This window comes from Phalacrocorax aristotelis, chromosome 10 (genome assembly GCF_949628215.1).
Source record: "Phalacrocorax aristotelis chromosome 10, bGulAri2.1, whole genome shotgun sequence".
Lineage (NCBI taxonomy): Eukaryota > Metazoa > Chordata > Aves > Suliformes > Phalacrocoracidae > Phalacrocorax > Phalacrocorax aristotelis.
The window spans coordinates 4491397-4505760 of NC_134285.1; the positions used below are offsets into that span (position 1 = coordinate 4491397).

Sequence of the window (14364 nt, forward strand, 5' to 3'; positions counted from 1 at the left end):
GATGACAGGCGGCAGCAGGGGCGAGCAGGCACGACTGTTTGGCCAGATCTCGGCCTGCGCCGTCGAAAACTCTGCAAGTTGCAAGGCAAAACCCGTTTCACCCTCCTGGAAAAGCTTAATGTATTCCACGTGCTCCTGAGGAAAAACTGGAGGGGATAGAAAATGGTGTCCAGTCGCTCCTTTAAATGGAAACCGGGATGCGTGTGTCGTGGAGGAGCCTGCGGGAGCGATGGTAAATACGGAATCCGGCCTTAAAAGCAATAGGAAATGGGGAGATGGGAAGGGCGAGGGTCCTCCCTGCCGCCGTGCAGCGGCTCCAGAGCCCCTTCCCGGCGCGGGCACCCCCGGCCGTGCCAGCAGACCTCCTCCCTGCCTCTCCCCAGGCCGGTGTCACAGCCCGGTTTGCTCGTGCACGCGCGGGTGTCGCTGGGGGGGTGAAGGCGAGCGGGCGGCAATCGGAGCTGCTCAGCGTTTCCTGCGCAGCCTTAACTTGGCCCTGTTTATGGTAAGGAATGAACGTCCTTCCTTCCTTCGGCCCTTGCTGTGGTGCTTAAACCCATGCCTGAGGCTGAAGGTTCCCTCCTGGCACTGCCCTCCTGCCAGCCCACCCCAGATGTGCTCTGGGGAGGCTGGGCGGTCCCTCTTTCCCAAAACTTGCTTCTAGGAAACCGGCTTTAGCTTTTAAAAGCCAACAAGAGCCCACGGGTGACCTGCAGGTGCCGAGCTGCGCTGCGGGAGATGAAGGGGCTGGCTGCTCTGGGCGCGGGCGCTGGAGTTGGCCCCCAGCCCCTCCGTAAGCATGTGCTGCACCCCGTCTTTGTAGCTGAAACTGAGGTTGGCCCCAGCATCAAACCTGGGTGGGTTGGTTGCGTTTTAGGGCTGGTTTCGGCTGCCTCGGGAGGGCTGCGGGCACATCCATGGCAGCACACCATGGTTTGGCCTGGGCTGGGCTGCAGCGGATGGGCTTCCCACCTCCTTCCCCTCCTTAGCTTTTTTTTTTTGTCTTCCCCTGCTCCATATCACCGAGCAGAGGAGGGGACTTGTTGCTGACCCCCGCCATGCCATGCACCCCAAACCAGCACCCCATCACTCTCCCCTCCCAGCAGGTGCCTCCCCCTCAGGGCCCTTTCAGGGGAAGGGGGAAATACCGGAGCCACGGGGAGGAAGAGCAGCTCCTTCACAGCACTGCCAGGCCGGGGAGGGGGCACGGCTTCGCTCCCGGCTGCGAGGGCAGAAGGGGGGGGGGGTTTGGTGGTTCATCTCCCTGACCCGCACGTAGCTCACCCATCCTCAGAGACACCCGTGGGCTCGGAGGCTTAGGGCTCCTCTGAGCAGCTCCAGAGGTGTCCCAGCCTCCAGCCAGCGTTGGCTTTAAGCCTGCTCAGTGGAGATGAGCCTGTTGGTCACCATTCCCTTCCCTCAGCTGAGCGCTTTAAAGCCAGCTCGGTCTTTGTGAAGCGGTTTGGCCCCCAAAGGCGCCGCCACCCCAAATGCCCCGTGCTCAGACTCGTGCCTCTCATTAAAAGGCTGCGGCAGCCCCAGCCACGATCATCCCGACAGATCACACACCGCCGCTTGTATCCGAATGCACATTTTATTTTTCTTTATTCATCTTTCTCCATTTGAAGCTATTTTTTTTAAGTTATACAAATGGCACTTACAAAAAAAATAATAATAATAAAAAAAAAAAAAAAACCGAACAAACCCAAAACTTTAAGTTTTCGGAGTGAGATGTTTTCAGAGTCACGACACCCGATAGGAGGAGACAGGAGAGATGATGACCTAGTGTCACACGGAAGAAGCCGGAGCGGGAGTTACATGGTTCGAACTGCGACGGGGGACGGGGAGGAAGCGACACGGGGGCGGGGGTGGGGGGTGAAGGCCAGTGAAAAGTGTGTGCCAAAGTCACAGGGTCACTCAGGGCTTCATCAAGACACTCGGTCCTTTGAGGAGCATCGCGGTCCCCGGGCGGGCGGGCGCCTGGTGCCCACGCGAGCGCAGGCAGTCCCTGGATGTGAGCGCAGAGCCGAGGTAGAGTCCCGGCCGGGATCCCCTGCGCCGGCGAGGGACCCCGGCCCCGAGCGTCCCCCCGGCAGGGGACGGATCGCTCGCTCTCCCAGCTGGGAGTTTAGCACCAAGCTCCTACGGAGGGTTATCCCTCCACATGGCTTTAAGGCTGACGAGCCCCTGCCTTGCCTCCGGCAATAGGGACCGGCCCTGTTTTGGCACAGCAGCGATGCCACGAGCACCCTTGGTGTGGGGTGGGGTGGGGTGGGATGGAACCAGCGCTCCCTCCCCAGCGGGGGCCCCACGGGGGAAAAGGCTCCTTGGTGTGTTTGCAGGGAGCAAATACCAGCCCCAAAGGATAAAGTGCCTTTCAACACCCTAACGAACACGTCAGCATCACCCGTTACAAACAGCGTTATACTCTAATGCAGACCTAGTACAGACAACAGCTGGTAACACAGTGCCATGGAGAGCATATATAAATAGAGACTAACAAAAATACTGTTTTGGTCTTTTTTTTTTCTTTCTTTCTTTTTGTTTTTTTTTCCAGTAGGGTTGTGATGGCATGAGAGCTGAGCCCAGGTGCCCCAAGGGCAGCGGGACCGGGAGCTGCCCTCCTTGGGGGAGCCCACGGGAATGGGCGCGTCCTAATTCAGCATTAGGTGTTCAGTGATTTGCTTTACTGTTCCAGTATTTTATGAGAAAAAAAAAAAAAAAAACAACCAAAAAACCCCAAAGGTACTGAGCAAATATCACTGTGCAAAGTTTGCTAAGGAACTTTTCTATTCTGTAAACCAAAATCTGCAGTTCATGCTTCCAGCCACCGCCCAGGGGAGGTTGCATCGGGCAGCCAGGCTCCTGCGAGGACCGAAGCCTGCCGGCACTGGAGGTGGGCTGGATGAAGCCCCCCTACCCGGCACAGGCTCGCTCTGCGTGTTCCCCCACCCCACACCATCCTCTCCCAGGCACAGCAGCAGCCTCGGGGCAGGCGCCTGCCAGGCTGGACCCACCACTGGGGTCTACGATGCTCCTCCAGAGCCAGAAGCACAAGGAGGGGCAGAGGGACACAAGGAGCACGGGGCTCCGCGAGATGAAAGGCTGAGGCTTTCCAGACGGGATCACCCTAAAAAAAATCATTTCCAGGTGCATAGGGGGAGGGTGTCTTGCTGGCCCTACCGCGGGGACACGTGCCAGCACACGCCAGCCCCGGCCCCAGGGATGCTGTGATATGTAAGGTCACCTCTTATGGCTCAGCTGGGGATGGATCCTGCCCTGAGAGCCAGGAGCAGAGACAAGCTGCCAGGGGGAGCCGGGAGGAGCCGGCTGAGCCCAGCACCACCACTCTGTCCCTGGCTGGAGCGGGGCAGGGTGGGTGGGTGCTCTGGGGGACACAGGCGGCACAGACAGAGGAGGTGCCAGCGCTGATATGGCAGAAGTGAGCACAGAGGTGATCTTATTCCCTTTTATCAATCAGGGAGAGGAAAATAAACTACCTAAGGTGATGCTCGGGGCTGGGAGCGGGGTACAGCAGGTTCCAAGCCCAGCAAACCTGGAAGGGCGGGGGACAGGGGGAGATAGAGACAGACCCCGCTACAAAGCTATAGGCAGGCTGCCCCATCACTTTTCCAGTTCTTACAGCAATTTATGGAGACCCACCTCCCACATAACACACCAACTCTACGGCGGGAGGGAAGGGCAAGCCGGTCTGAAAATCCTTTTACAGAGAGGAGAAACAAAACCCAAAAGAAAAAAAAAGGACGGAGTAGGGGAAAGGAAAGTTGGCAATGGGAGGTACGCTAAAGTGCATTAATATTCCCAGAGGGTGGAGGCGTCAATGGCGTCAGCAGATGCCTTGAGGACCCCGGCATGGTCGCCCTTCAGGTATTTGCCATTGATTTTGATAGCCACTTTGTTATAGTCGCAGAACTCAAAAAAGAAGTCCACGGGGGTGTCGCTGCTGCTGGTGACGGACGACTCGCTCCCCACCATCCAGTACTTCCCAGTGGCATCTGCAGGCAGAGGGAAAGGGGACGAGGTGGCCCCTTGAGCCACCGCGGGAACCCCAATGGCCACCACCCCTCCACCCTCTAGCCACCCCTGGGGACTCACCCTTGATGTTGTAGGCCCCGTCGTTGAACTCTAGCTGGAAGACGTCGTAGGAGGAGCGGTTGGAGTCCAGGGTGCCGGTCACCTTCCGGCACCCGATGAAGCCATGCTCACCGCGGAGGACGATGATGGGCCTGTTGATCAGCTTCATCACAAAATGCTCCGTCTCTCCTGTGCCAGAGGGGAGAAGGTCCGTGAAGAGTGGCCCAGGGAGGTGCACAGAGCCCGGACACGACGGCTGGCAGGCAGCAGTGAGGAGGGTGGGCTGTGCCCCCCAGCCATTCCTCACCCACCCCATCTGTCCCCCACATCCCGCAGCACCTGAGAGTGGTGCAGCCATCAAGAAAAACTTATTGCCTGCATCCCTGAGCATCACTTGGAAGAGGGGCCTGGTTTGGGAAGGAATTGTCTGTCCCCTGCTGCCCCAGCACAGGGACCAGGGTCACGAAGGGGGTCCCTTACCCGGCGTCTCCACGGAGGCCGCCAGCTGCCCGTTCTTCTTCGCCGTCACATACTTGCCGTTGGCAGCTTTCAGGGTGATGCGCTTGTCACACCACTCAATGTCGAAATAGCAGCTCGCGTTCCTGCGGGGGCAGAGAGGGCAGTCAGCGGGATGTGACGGATGGGGACCCTGCTGGTGTCACCCCGCCGGCTCGGGAAGGGCCGTGGCTGGGTCGGAAGACCCCAATTTGATCCATTTTTGTGGGATGAGCCGCATTGTGGGGGCCATCCCGATGGGAAGCGCTCTCCCTGCAGGCAGGAGGCAGGCAGGCAGCCAAATGCACTTTTGGGGTTTCCGCCCGTCTCTCAGCTAGCGTAGGGTTGAACTGCAGAGTAAAGCATTTCGACAGCCCCAGCCAGCCGGGAAGGATTACGTGGCCTGAGGGACTTCCCGAGCATCGTGGGCGGCAAGCCTCAACCCAGCCCCATCTCTCCGGGGAGTTCATTGCCTTCTCTGGGAAGCATTTCAGGGCAAGCACCTAGGCTGGAAAATCCCCCTTGGATTCCCCTGGGAGACACAGAGGGGTCCCCAAAGCCAAGGCACGGCCCAGAGCCGCCAGGGACAGGGGACTCACTTTGTGGAGGCAGTGGACTGGATGCCCCCGTTGGAGGTGAGGGTCCAGTACTTCCCAGTGTAGGTCCTGAAGGCGCATTTCTTGGTGTCTTTGTTGATCTCCAGCTGGTAGGTCTCCTGGTCACCCTCCTCGTCTTGGTTGGCCGAGAGGTCCATCCCTGCGGAGCAGAGGCAGATGGAGGTGGGGGGCACCAGGGGTGGACCCCAACCCACCTCCAGCAGGCCTGGGTGTGGAGGCAGCCCAGGAAACCCAAATGGGGGGCGGTCCTGCTCCCCTGGGTGAGCTTTAGTGACTCCCAAATCCCTCGCATACATCTCCCCTCTGGCATTTTGGGCTTAAATATAGGTTTTCATTTGGCTACTCAAGCACTAAGGCCATAAATGAGGGCTGGACTGAGCTGAGGCAGCCATGAGCTTCAGCTCAGGACTCTCCAGCTCCATCACTATTAAGCACCAAGCAAAGACCAACTTAGATATTTCACACAGAAAAGGGCTGTAGTTTCTTTTCCCCCAAAGGTGACAGGCCGCTGCACCACCTATGAATCCCCAGCTCGTGGCATGTTTAAGGACCGTGGCACCAGTTTTCATCCGTAAATTGTCACAGCCCATTGGGGCGGCGAGGTTTGCAGGGAGAGGAGGCTCAGGAAAGCCCAGGGGCAGCCAAGCCTTTCCCTGGCTCCCAAAAAACCATCGGCACCAGCCTGTCCCCCAGCTCTGCCAGCCGGGATGACCCATCCTTGCACCAAAGGGACCAGAGACAGCATTTGCCCTGGTAAATGGAGGTGGATGCAGCCCGGTCCTGGGGCCACCAGCCACAGTCCTGGGGCCACTGCCGGCCCCATGCACATCCACCCACAGGCACTGAGCCCAAGCAAACCTGCTTAGTCAGGGCTAGCGGGGCCAAATCCTCTCCAGAGCTCTCCCGCTTGGTGGATTTCTGCCTAAAAATACTTTTGGGCTGCGAGTCACAAACCGTAGCCTGGAGCCAAAGCAAAGCAGCCGAGCTGCCATGCCGGGTCTCCGGGAAGGAGCCGAGGCGCGGTGCTCAGCCCCGCTCCTCCCTGCCTACCTACAGCTGGGACGAGTGGAGATGGGCCCCAGTGCCACCGTGGGGCATCGGTCTGTAACCAGTGAGAGCAGCCCAGGAGGGGATGGCAAGACAGATTGCAGTTTAGTGGAACCAGATGAGTTTTCCAGAGCAGAAAGCACCCATGTCCCTCCCCCGCTGCATGGGTGCTACAGGCTCGAGTCCAACCACACACCTGGTGCTGGAAAGGATGCAAAGCGTGCGTGCAACCTTTCTGCCCAACTCTGCCATTTCCTGGAGCCAAGAACCTGCTTGCGGGGCTGGCAATGTGTTCAGCCCCTTGCACCGCCGCAGTGCACGGCCTCCCAGTTTCTCAGCTGCTGGGATTTCAAGTACTGCAATACACGGTTGCTGAGAGGGCTTCAGGGACTGCAGCCTTGGTGGCCCTTCTGCACTGGAAAGCCACGGCCAAGTCCTACCAGCTGCACCCAGTGGGTGCAGTGGGACCCCACAGGCGCATGGGGAAGGGACCATCTACCTCTACACACCAGCTATGGGCCTTGGAAAGGGAAATGTCTTCCCCCAGATCCCACAGCTGGGGCAGACACAGCTACCTGGCAGCTTCCCACCATCTGCAGCTCCAAAGAGGCATCAGTGCCCAGCAGCCCCCAGGGAGCAGCCTCTGCTTTGCATATCAGTCTCCCACCTTTCCCAAAGGGATTAGGCTTTGAAGGTTTTTCTTTGTTGGCTGTAGTCTTATCTCCCACGCCCAAACTGTCCCACACCACCGCTCACTGCCTGTTCACAGCAAACCCCTCTCCCGCCAGGCACCCCACATCCCACAGCACCTTCTGCGGCTCCTGATGGACACTCAGCCACCCCTGCTTTGCTCCCCGGGGTATTTGGGGTAGCGTGGGGAGCAAAGGGGTGCTGCACGGCCACCAACCCCGGCCCCACCGGCCAAGGCCTCGGCTCATGCAGTTGCCCCACTCTCGCCGCCTCCCAGGGCTGCCGGGGGCTGAGCCAGCAGTCGGTGGAAACATTTGGTTTTGATTTTGCACCCCTGCCAGGAAAGCAGCAGCTCGACGGGCTGCTCCAGCTCCTCGAGAGCCATACGACCGCCTGCTTCCCGGCGCCGAGCGGGAGAGGTGGAAGAGGGGCTCTGCAGGGGCTCATGGAGAGGGACTGGCCTGCGGGAGGGAATGCTGGGGGGTGCCGCCCACCACCCAAGGCTGCTGGCACCCCCAAGGCTGCTGCGGTTTGCATGGGGGGAAGTGGGCAGCGGCGCTTCCTCCTCACCACACTTTTAGGTGAGGCGCTCCCTGACCTGCTGGCGATGGGGAGAGCCTGGGGGCTGCTTTGTGCCTCAGAGCAGGATTAGATAGGCCAGAGATGGGGCAGTGAGTGCCAGGAGCCTTCTGACACTGTCCACTCTCCCCCAGAGACCCCCACTATTCCACAGCGAGCCCACCAGCCTCCCGCCTCCCCCCCGCCCCACCGCCGTGCAATTGCCCACGCTCCCGCCATTGTGCAGAGGTTTGGCTTTCCCTGGTGCCTCGCAGGGCCCGGCGGCAGGAGGGTCTCCCACCGCTCCCTCCCCGAAAGTAGCACTGGGTTGGGTTACGCCGACTCAGCAGAAAGGAATGCAATTACAGCTGGGACAGAAGGAGGCTTCAAAGGGCTGTAACTGAGCTGGAGCAGGAGGTTTGGGGGGGTCAGAGTTGGTAGGACCATGGCAGGTCCAAGAGAGATGCCCCTGTATCCCCATGACGGCAGACAGAGGCTGTCCCTCCAGCCACCCCCCAACCACCCCTGCTTTTTGCAGCCCAGGGCTGTTGCAGGGAGCTGGCATCTCCCGCAGCGCCCGGCCGAGCCGCTGCCGCTCCAATCACGCTTTAATTACTGCTCTTGGTAAATTTACAGTCTGGAGCCTGCACGACTCTGCCTGACCTTGACGAAGCTGCTAATTACAGCTGGAGGCAGGAGGGGGGTGAGCACGCCGCGGCAGGGCGGCGCTTCGGGAGGGGCGAGAGCAGAGGCACGTCTGTGCCCCCAAAAATTCCCCACATGGGATGGCCTCCAGCTCCGTCTGCAACACAGGTTTGCTACGGGGGTCTTGGGGAGGATGGACAGGCTGGAGGTGGGAGCAGGGAGGCTGAGGCATGTGTGTGTGTGTCCCCAGGGCTTCCTAACACGGAGCCCCCTCCAAACAAAGCCCCTGGGCTGGAGGTCCCCAGAGAGGAGAGCTGGGGAAGGGTGATGGGGAGGAGAGCCAGCGCTGGGGCAGGAAAGGGCTTCCCAAGTCCTCAGCTGCCGAGGTTTCCAGCCGCTGCCAACCCCTCAGGTCTGCAGGATCGATGCCCGAGCCCTTGCTGCTCTCCAGCCCAGGATGGCAGATGCACACGGAGGCCCGTGGCCATCCCAGAGCACGCACGTGCCTTCCCGCACCTCCCAAAGCGACAAGCTTCTCCATCTAAAGGAGCAGCAGTTTGCTGCAGCCATGCCAACCTCCATGCTGTGAGGGGCTGCAGACCCAGCACGGGGGGGGCATTTACAGCATGCAAAAGACTTTCCCTCTGTGGTAAGTTCATGCAGAGGGTGTCCTACGAACCATCCTGGGATGCTGGTGAGACCCAGGGGGGCATGCTCCGTGGAAAGTAGGCCAAGAGCCTGGAGGACCATGGCCAACCAGTGGGACAAGCCACCTCGAGCAGCCCCCACACCGGAACCCACGGAGGGCAGACCCACACATCAGGAGCTGCCCGTGCACAGGCTCTATGCCCTGCCTTTCTACAGCTGGAAGCTGGCAGGGCCTGCAGGCAGCTGCCAGCCCTGCCCAGCACCGGGAGCAGACGGGAGGCTGCACCTTTCCCATCCTCCAACTCCCCAAAGGCCAAGAAGCTCCCTTCCAAAAAACCCACGGTTATGCCTGAAAAAAAACCCCAAGCCTGCCTCCCTCTAAGGGAGCACTGGCAGCACGCTGCGAAGCCCCCAAGCCCTCGTGGGCGGCAGGGCAGGATTTCAGGTCCTCATGCCCCAGCAGCCAGGCTGGCTGCGCCCAGCTCTGCCTGCACAGGTCGGGTCCGGTCTCCCTGCAGGGCTCTGGCACCCTCCATCCCCCGCTGCAGCCACGCAAGTGCCCCAAGACCTGCCTTGTCCTCTCCCTGCCCTTCGGACAGGCTTTTGTTGCACCCATACATAAATCCAAATATGTTTTTGTCTAAAAGCAAAGCCTGGAGCACCCGGGGACCGTGCAGCTCCTCTGCTGGAGATGCAGCTCTTCAAGGGGGTCATGAGTGGGGGTGAAACATGGATTTCCTGGAAAACCCACCCCTCCTTCCCTACGGATTTCCTGTGGCTTCCTGGTATCGCCAAGTGGCAACCACTTGGCACCTCTGGATGAAAACCTGCATCTGAGCCCATGTGTCCCAGGCCGTGCCCCCAGCCTGAAGCCACATCTCCCCACTTCGCTGCAGCACTGAGATGAACCGGGGCAGGGGGTAATCGGCCACGGCTGCAGCCAGCACTGACCCACCCCATGGTGGGAGGACTCCTGACCCCGGAGCAGAGCTCCCCATCGCCAACCTGGCATGCCCAGGTGCACTCCCGTCACCGCACTGCTTCGCCTGCCCCCGTTCCTGGACCCCTCTTCCCGAAATGCCTTGCTCCCGAGACGCCCCATCCTCTCCCCCCATCAGGGTGGGGGAGGCAGGCGGCACACCTCGGCTGGGCGGGGGGCTGGCAGGGGCCCAGCAGAGCGGGGAGGATGCCAGCGCTCTGCCCCCAGGGACCCTTGCGCCCACAAAGGGCCCTTTGTTGCCACAGCCGGGGCTAAAAAGGAGCCATTGAGCCAGGGATGAGGCTGCTTTCTGCTGGCAGCACCCCGACTCGGCTCTGGTTTAAGGTGCAATGGGGAAATGGGGGCTCTCACAGAGCCCAGGGCTCCCCAGGGACCCCATCCTTCTGTGCCTGGAGGCAGGGGAGAGGTGCCCGGGCCACCGCCAGCCCCAGCGCTGGTGCAGAGGCAGGGCTGGCACCCACCTCATGCCCCCTGGCCCGGGTTGCTGGCATTGTGGGGATGGCATTGTGGGGAAGGCGACGCCAGCTATCTCAGGGACAGGGAGGAGGCTCCAAGCCAGGAGCTGACTCGGCACTCGTGGGACAGCGCTGTCCCAAGGCTGGACCAGCTCCAGCTCCCAGCCAGGAGAGCCACAAAAGCCCCGTGGCCCCATCCCCACTCCTCCCATGGGGCAGGAGGGCAGGGGGCAGCCACTGCCATCGCTGCTCCCTCCCCGACGCCGCATGGACACGAGCTGCCTTTTCCCACGAGCCCACGCTGAGCCACAGCCGCTCCCTGCCCACATCCCACATCCCGCACCCCCCATCCCCAGCGGCCTCCAGCGCATCTGCCAGCAGCACAGCGCTTATCAGCTCAGCGGGGGGAAAAGGCTGTCTGCAGCCGCTTCCTCCGACGGCTATTTTTCAGCTGCCTTCTCGGTAACCTTGGGACAAGGCGCTTTCCCGCCGGGAGAAGGGAGGGCGAGCCCCAGAGAGCGGCAGCTCCCAGCCTCTCACTGCTGCCAGGCAGGATAAACCGTGTGGAAATGGCTTCCCTGGCCAAAAGGGGCTTAAGGGAGGATGTGCAGCCCCAGCCCCCCTCCTCACTGTGTTTTTCTTGGAAAAGGGCCGGGCACAGCCCAGAGCCCCCTGTTGCTGGGTAGATTTGTGTCATCCCCCCCTTCCTACCCCCTCATCCACTGCGAGAATCACACAAAGCCGGCGGGTCCGCCAGCAGCGCTCCCACCCACGCCATGGGGTCCCCCAGCGCCCCATCCCACGCATCTCCCCCCACATCTGGTTTTCCCATCTCCGGTGACAAAGGGCTGCAGCAGCCCTTCCCCCACGGCGCTGCCGCAGCCTCCCACCATCCTCCCGCCATCGCCATCCTCCTCCTCTTCCCCAAACCGCTGCGCCTGGACAAATAGTCCCCACCGCCCATCTCTGCAGGCGTTTTGGTTTTTAAGGGGCTGCTTGGCAGCCCAGGATTTGCTGTCGGAAAGGAGAAAGGCGGTGAGCTCCCTGCAAGGAGCTGCCCAGGCACGGACGGGGGTTAAGCTGCAATCTTGAAATATTATATCTACACACAAAAAGAAATTCCCCGCTGCTGCTTGTTCCTCCAGGCTTTGCTGCAGCAAGACATGCTCACACCCATCCCACACCCGGCGTGCGCCGGCCTGACTTGGCACGCCAGCGATGTGCCGCCGGGCTCCCACACCAGCCCGGCCGCGGCAGGCGGCCGCACACCTCCAGCGTCGCCCTGCCCGCACCGCGGGGACCCCCTGTCCTCCAGCAAGCACCCCTCAGGCTGGTGGGGGGAAGGATGCAGCTGGGCGCTGGAAGGCAGGCGGGCGGCCATGTGCGCCGGGGAGCCGCGCCGTGTGGCCGCAACGCTCGAGGCAGGCGGCACGGTGGCCTCGCCAGCGAGCGGAGGGACGGTGGCCTTTGTGCGGGTGGATGTAGGTCACGGCTCGAGGCGGGCATTTTGGCAAAGCTGCCAAGGCCGAGGTGGGGGGTGGGCAGCACCCAGCCCCACACCCACCAGGAAAGGCAGCCCCATGGGGGTAGGGGGTGCAGCCCCATGGGGATAACCACAGCCCCCCAGGGCCCTGCTCCGCTCCTGCGTCCTGCTGCGACGCTCGGGGAGGGGGAGTTTGGTGGAGGCTTTGTTGGGTGAACAATGAGCTCGGCAGGTAGGAAGGCGACGGGTGGCAGCCCTGCCTCCTTCACGGCAAGGGAAGACCCCATCCCCCACCCCCCACCCCCCATCTCCCCCACTCCATCCCTGCACCCCAAGGCAGGCCCCTCGCCATTCTTCCCCCACCCAGGGCACTCTTTGGAGGCGATGCTGCAGGGATGGGGGTGCTGGAGGGATGGGGGCCCCCAGGCAGGCGATGCTGGAGGGGGAAGGGAGAGGGATGTGGGAGGGGCGCGGGGGGATGATGATGGAGGGACTGGGGGATGGACCGCGGGCAGCCAGGCTGGAGGGGTGCAGGGGGGTGCCCTGGGGAGATGGTGACTTCGGGGTGGGTGTGGAGACGGGGACGGGTGTGAGAAGGGGGGGGGCCTGAAGAGGCGATGGCAGAGGGGTGCATGGGGGCACCCTGGGGGTCGCCGCTGCAGGAAGGCAGGGGATGCTGGAGGGGCATGGGGGGGCTGCCTGGGGGACAGTGCTGCGGGGGGTCACACACACACTCCGAGGTGGTGACTCTGGGCTGATGCAGGGGACGCAGAGGAGGTGACACCCGAGGGATGCAGCGGGGGCAGCCCGGGGCGGGCGATGCTCGAGGGATGATGTTGCCAGAGGGGTGCAGGGGCGCACCCCGGGTCGGCGACACCCCGGGAGGCGGCCGAGGGGGGGTGTGTGTCCCCCATCCCCTCCTACCTTGCCGGGTGGAGACATTCCTGTCGTTGCCGGCTCGGAGCACGACCTGCGGGCAGCTCTGCTCGAGGGCGAAGAGCTCGTCCTTGCCCACCTTGGCGCTTTTGCCCGCCTTGAGGGTGCCGCTGGGTCCCGAGGGGGCGAGGTAGCGACCCTCCCCGTCGCGAAAGGCCACCTTCCCGCATCGGAACTCGAGGGTGAAGGCGGTGCCGGGCTCGGCGGCGGGGACCAGGCGGCCGTCGCAGCGCAGCAGGCGGTGGTCGCAGCTCTGCAGGCTGTAACGTTGCTCCACGAAGAGGAGGGTGATGAGGGCGTCCACGCCCCACGGCACGTCGCGGTCCACGGCCAGTTCGTCGCGGCGAGGTCCCAGGTGGGCGTAGCGCTTGCGGGCCAGGCTGTAGAGGTTGGCCTGGGGATGCATGGCCAGGTGGACGCTCCATTTCTCGGTGGCCGAGACGGCGGGGGCGAAGCAGGAGAGACGGTCCTCGGTGCCGCCGAAGAAGCGGCGGTGGGGCTCGGACTGCAGCGACCAGCGCCCGTCGCCGTGAGCCACCACCAAGAAGCGACAGTCGGGACCGGGCTCCTCGCTGTCGCAGCTCACCCGGCCGTCCTTGTCGGCTGCCAGGTACCGGCCCAGGTGGCTTTTGAGCAGCACGGCGCTGGAGTCCTCCCCGTCCTGCTCCAGCGTCCAGATCTGCTTCTTCTTCATGCTGGCGGCCGAGGCGTTCACCTTGAAGCCGAAAGCCTCCGCCGTCAGGTACTTGTTGCTGCAGTTGATGAGCCCGAACTGGATCTGCACCGGCTCCGCCGTCCCGTTCGCCGTCATCCTGCCGCTGCCGCCGCCGCCGCCACCGACCGCCGCCGCGCCCGCCCCGCCGCCGCCTTTATAGCGCTGCCGCCGCGGCGCCGCCCCCCGGCCCCCGGCCGCCCCCCACCCCCCAGCCCGCCCGCCGGGGCCGCCCCCCGCCGCGACCCCCGCCCCGCCGCCCCCCCCCCCCCCGGCCTCCGCCGCTGCACCCCCGCAGGGCTGCAGAGCCCCCGCGGCGTGGCAAAAGCCCCCTGGAACTGCAGGACCAACACCCCCCGCACCAGCCCGCCCCACATTGCGAGACTCCACCGCATTGCAAGACCCTTCCCTGCATTACAAAAGCCCCCTTGAATTGCACGACACACACACACACACCCATTGCAAGACCCCCGCTGCATGGCAAGCCCCCTCCCTGCATTTCAGGAGCCTCCTTGAATTGCAGGACCCACACACGTTGCAAGACCCGCCTGCACTGCAAGACCCTTCCCTGCATTACAAAAGCCCCCTTGAACTGCAGGACCCCACACACACGTTGCAAGACCCTACTACATTGCAAGACCCTTCCCTGCATTCAAAAGCCCCCTTGAATTGCAGGACACACACACTCCCCCCGCCCAGACACACACACACAATGCAAGTCCCCGCTGCATGGCAAGACTTCTTCTGGCGTTACAAGAAGCTCTGAATTGCAGGACAACTCTCCCCCTACATTGCAAGACCCCTTGGCGTGGCAAGACGCTTCCCTGTATTGCAACAGCCCCTTTGAACTGCAGGACACACACACTCTGCAAGACCCCCCTTGTATCACAAGACCATTCCTTGCATAGGAAGAACCCCATTGACTTGCAGACACCCCCCACATTGTGCAACCCCACCACAAGGCAAGACCCTTCCTTGCAAGG

General features: G+C 62.4%; 1 protein-coding gene across 1 annotated transcript; it reads right to left on the bottom strand.

Annotated features, from left to right (window-relative positions):
* Nucleotides 1-1575: 1575 nt before the first annotated feature.
* FSCN1 (fascin actin-bundling protein 1) lies at nucleotides 1576-13522 on the bottom strand. Its single transcript, XM_075104821.1, has 5 exons — nucleotides 12658-13522; nucleotides 5190-5346; nucleotides 4576-4697; nucleotides 4117-4284; nucleotides 1576-4016 (listed from the first exon to the last, which is right to left on the bottom strand). The coding sequence occupies exons 1-5, from the start codon at nucleotides 13478-13480 to the stop codon at nucleotides 3814-3816; spliced, it is 1473 nt and encodes a 490-aa protein (XP_074960922.1). The 5' UTR covers nucleotides 13481-13522; the 3' UTR covers nucleotides 1576-3813.
* Between the last annotated feature and the right edge of the window lie 842 nt (nucleotides 13523-14364).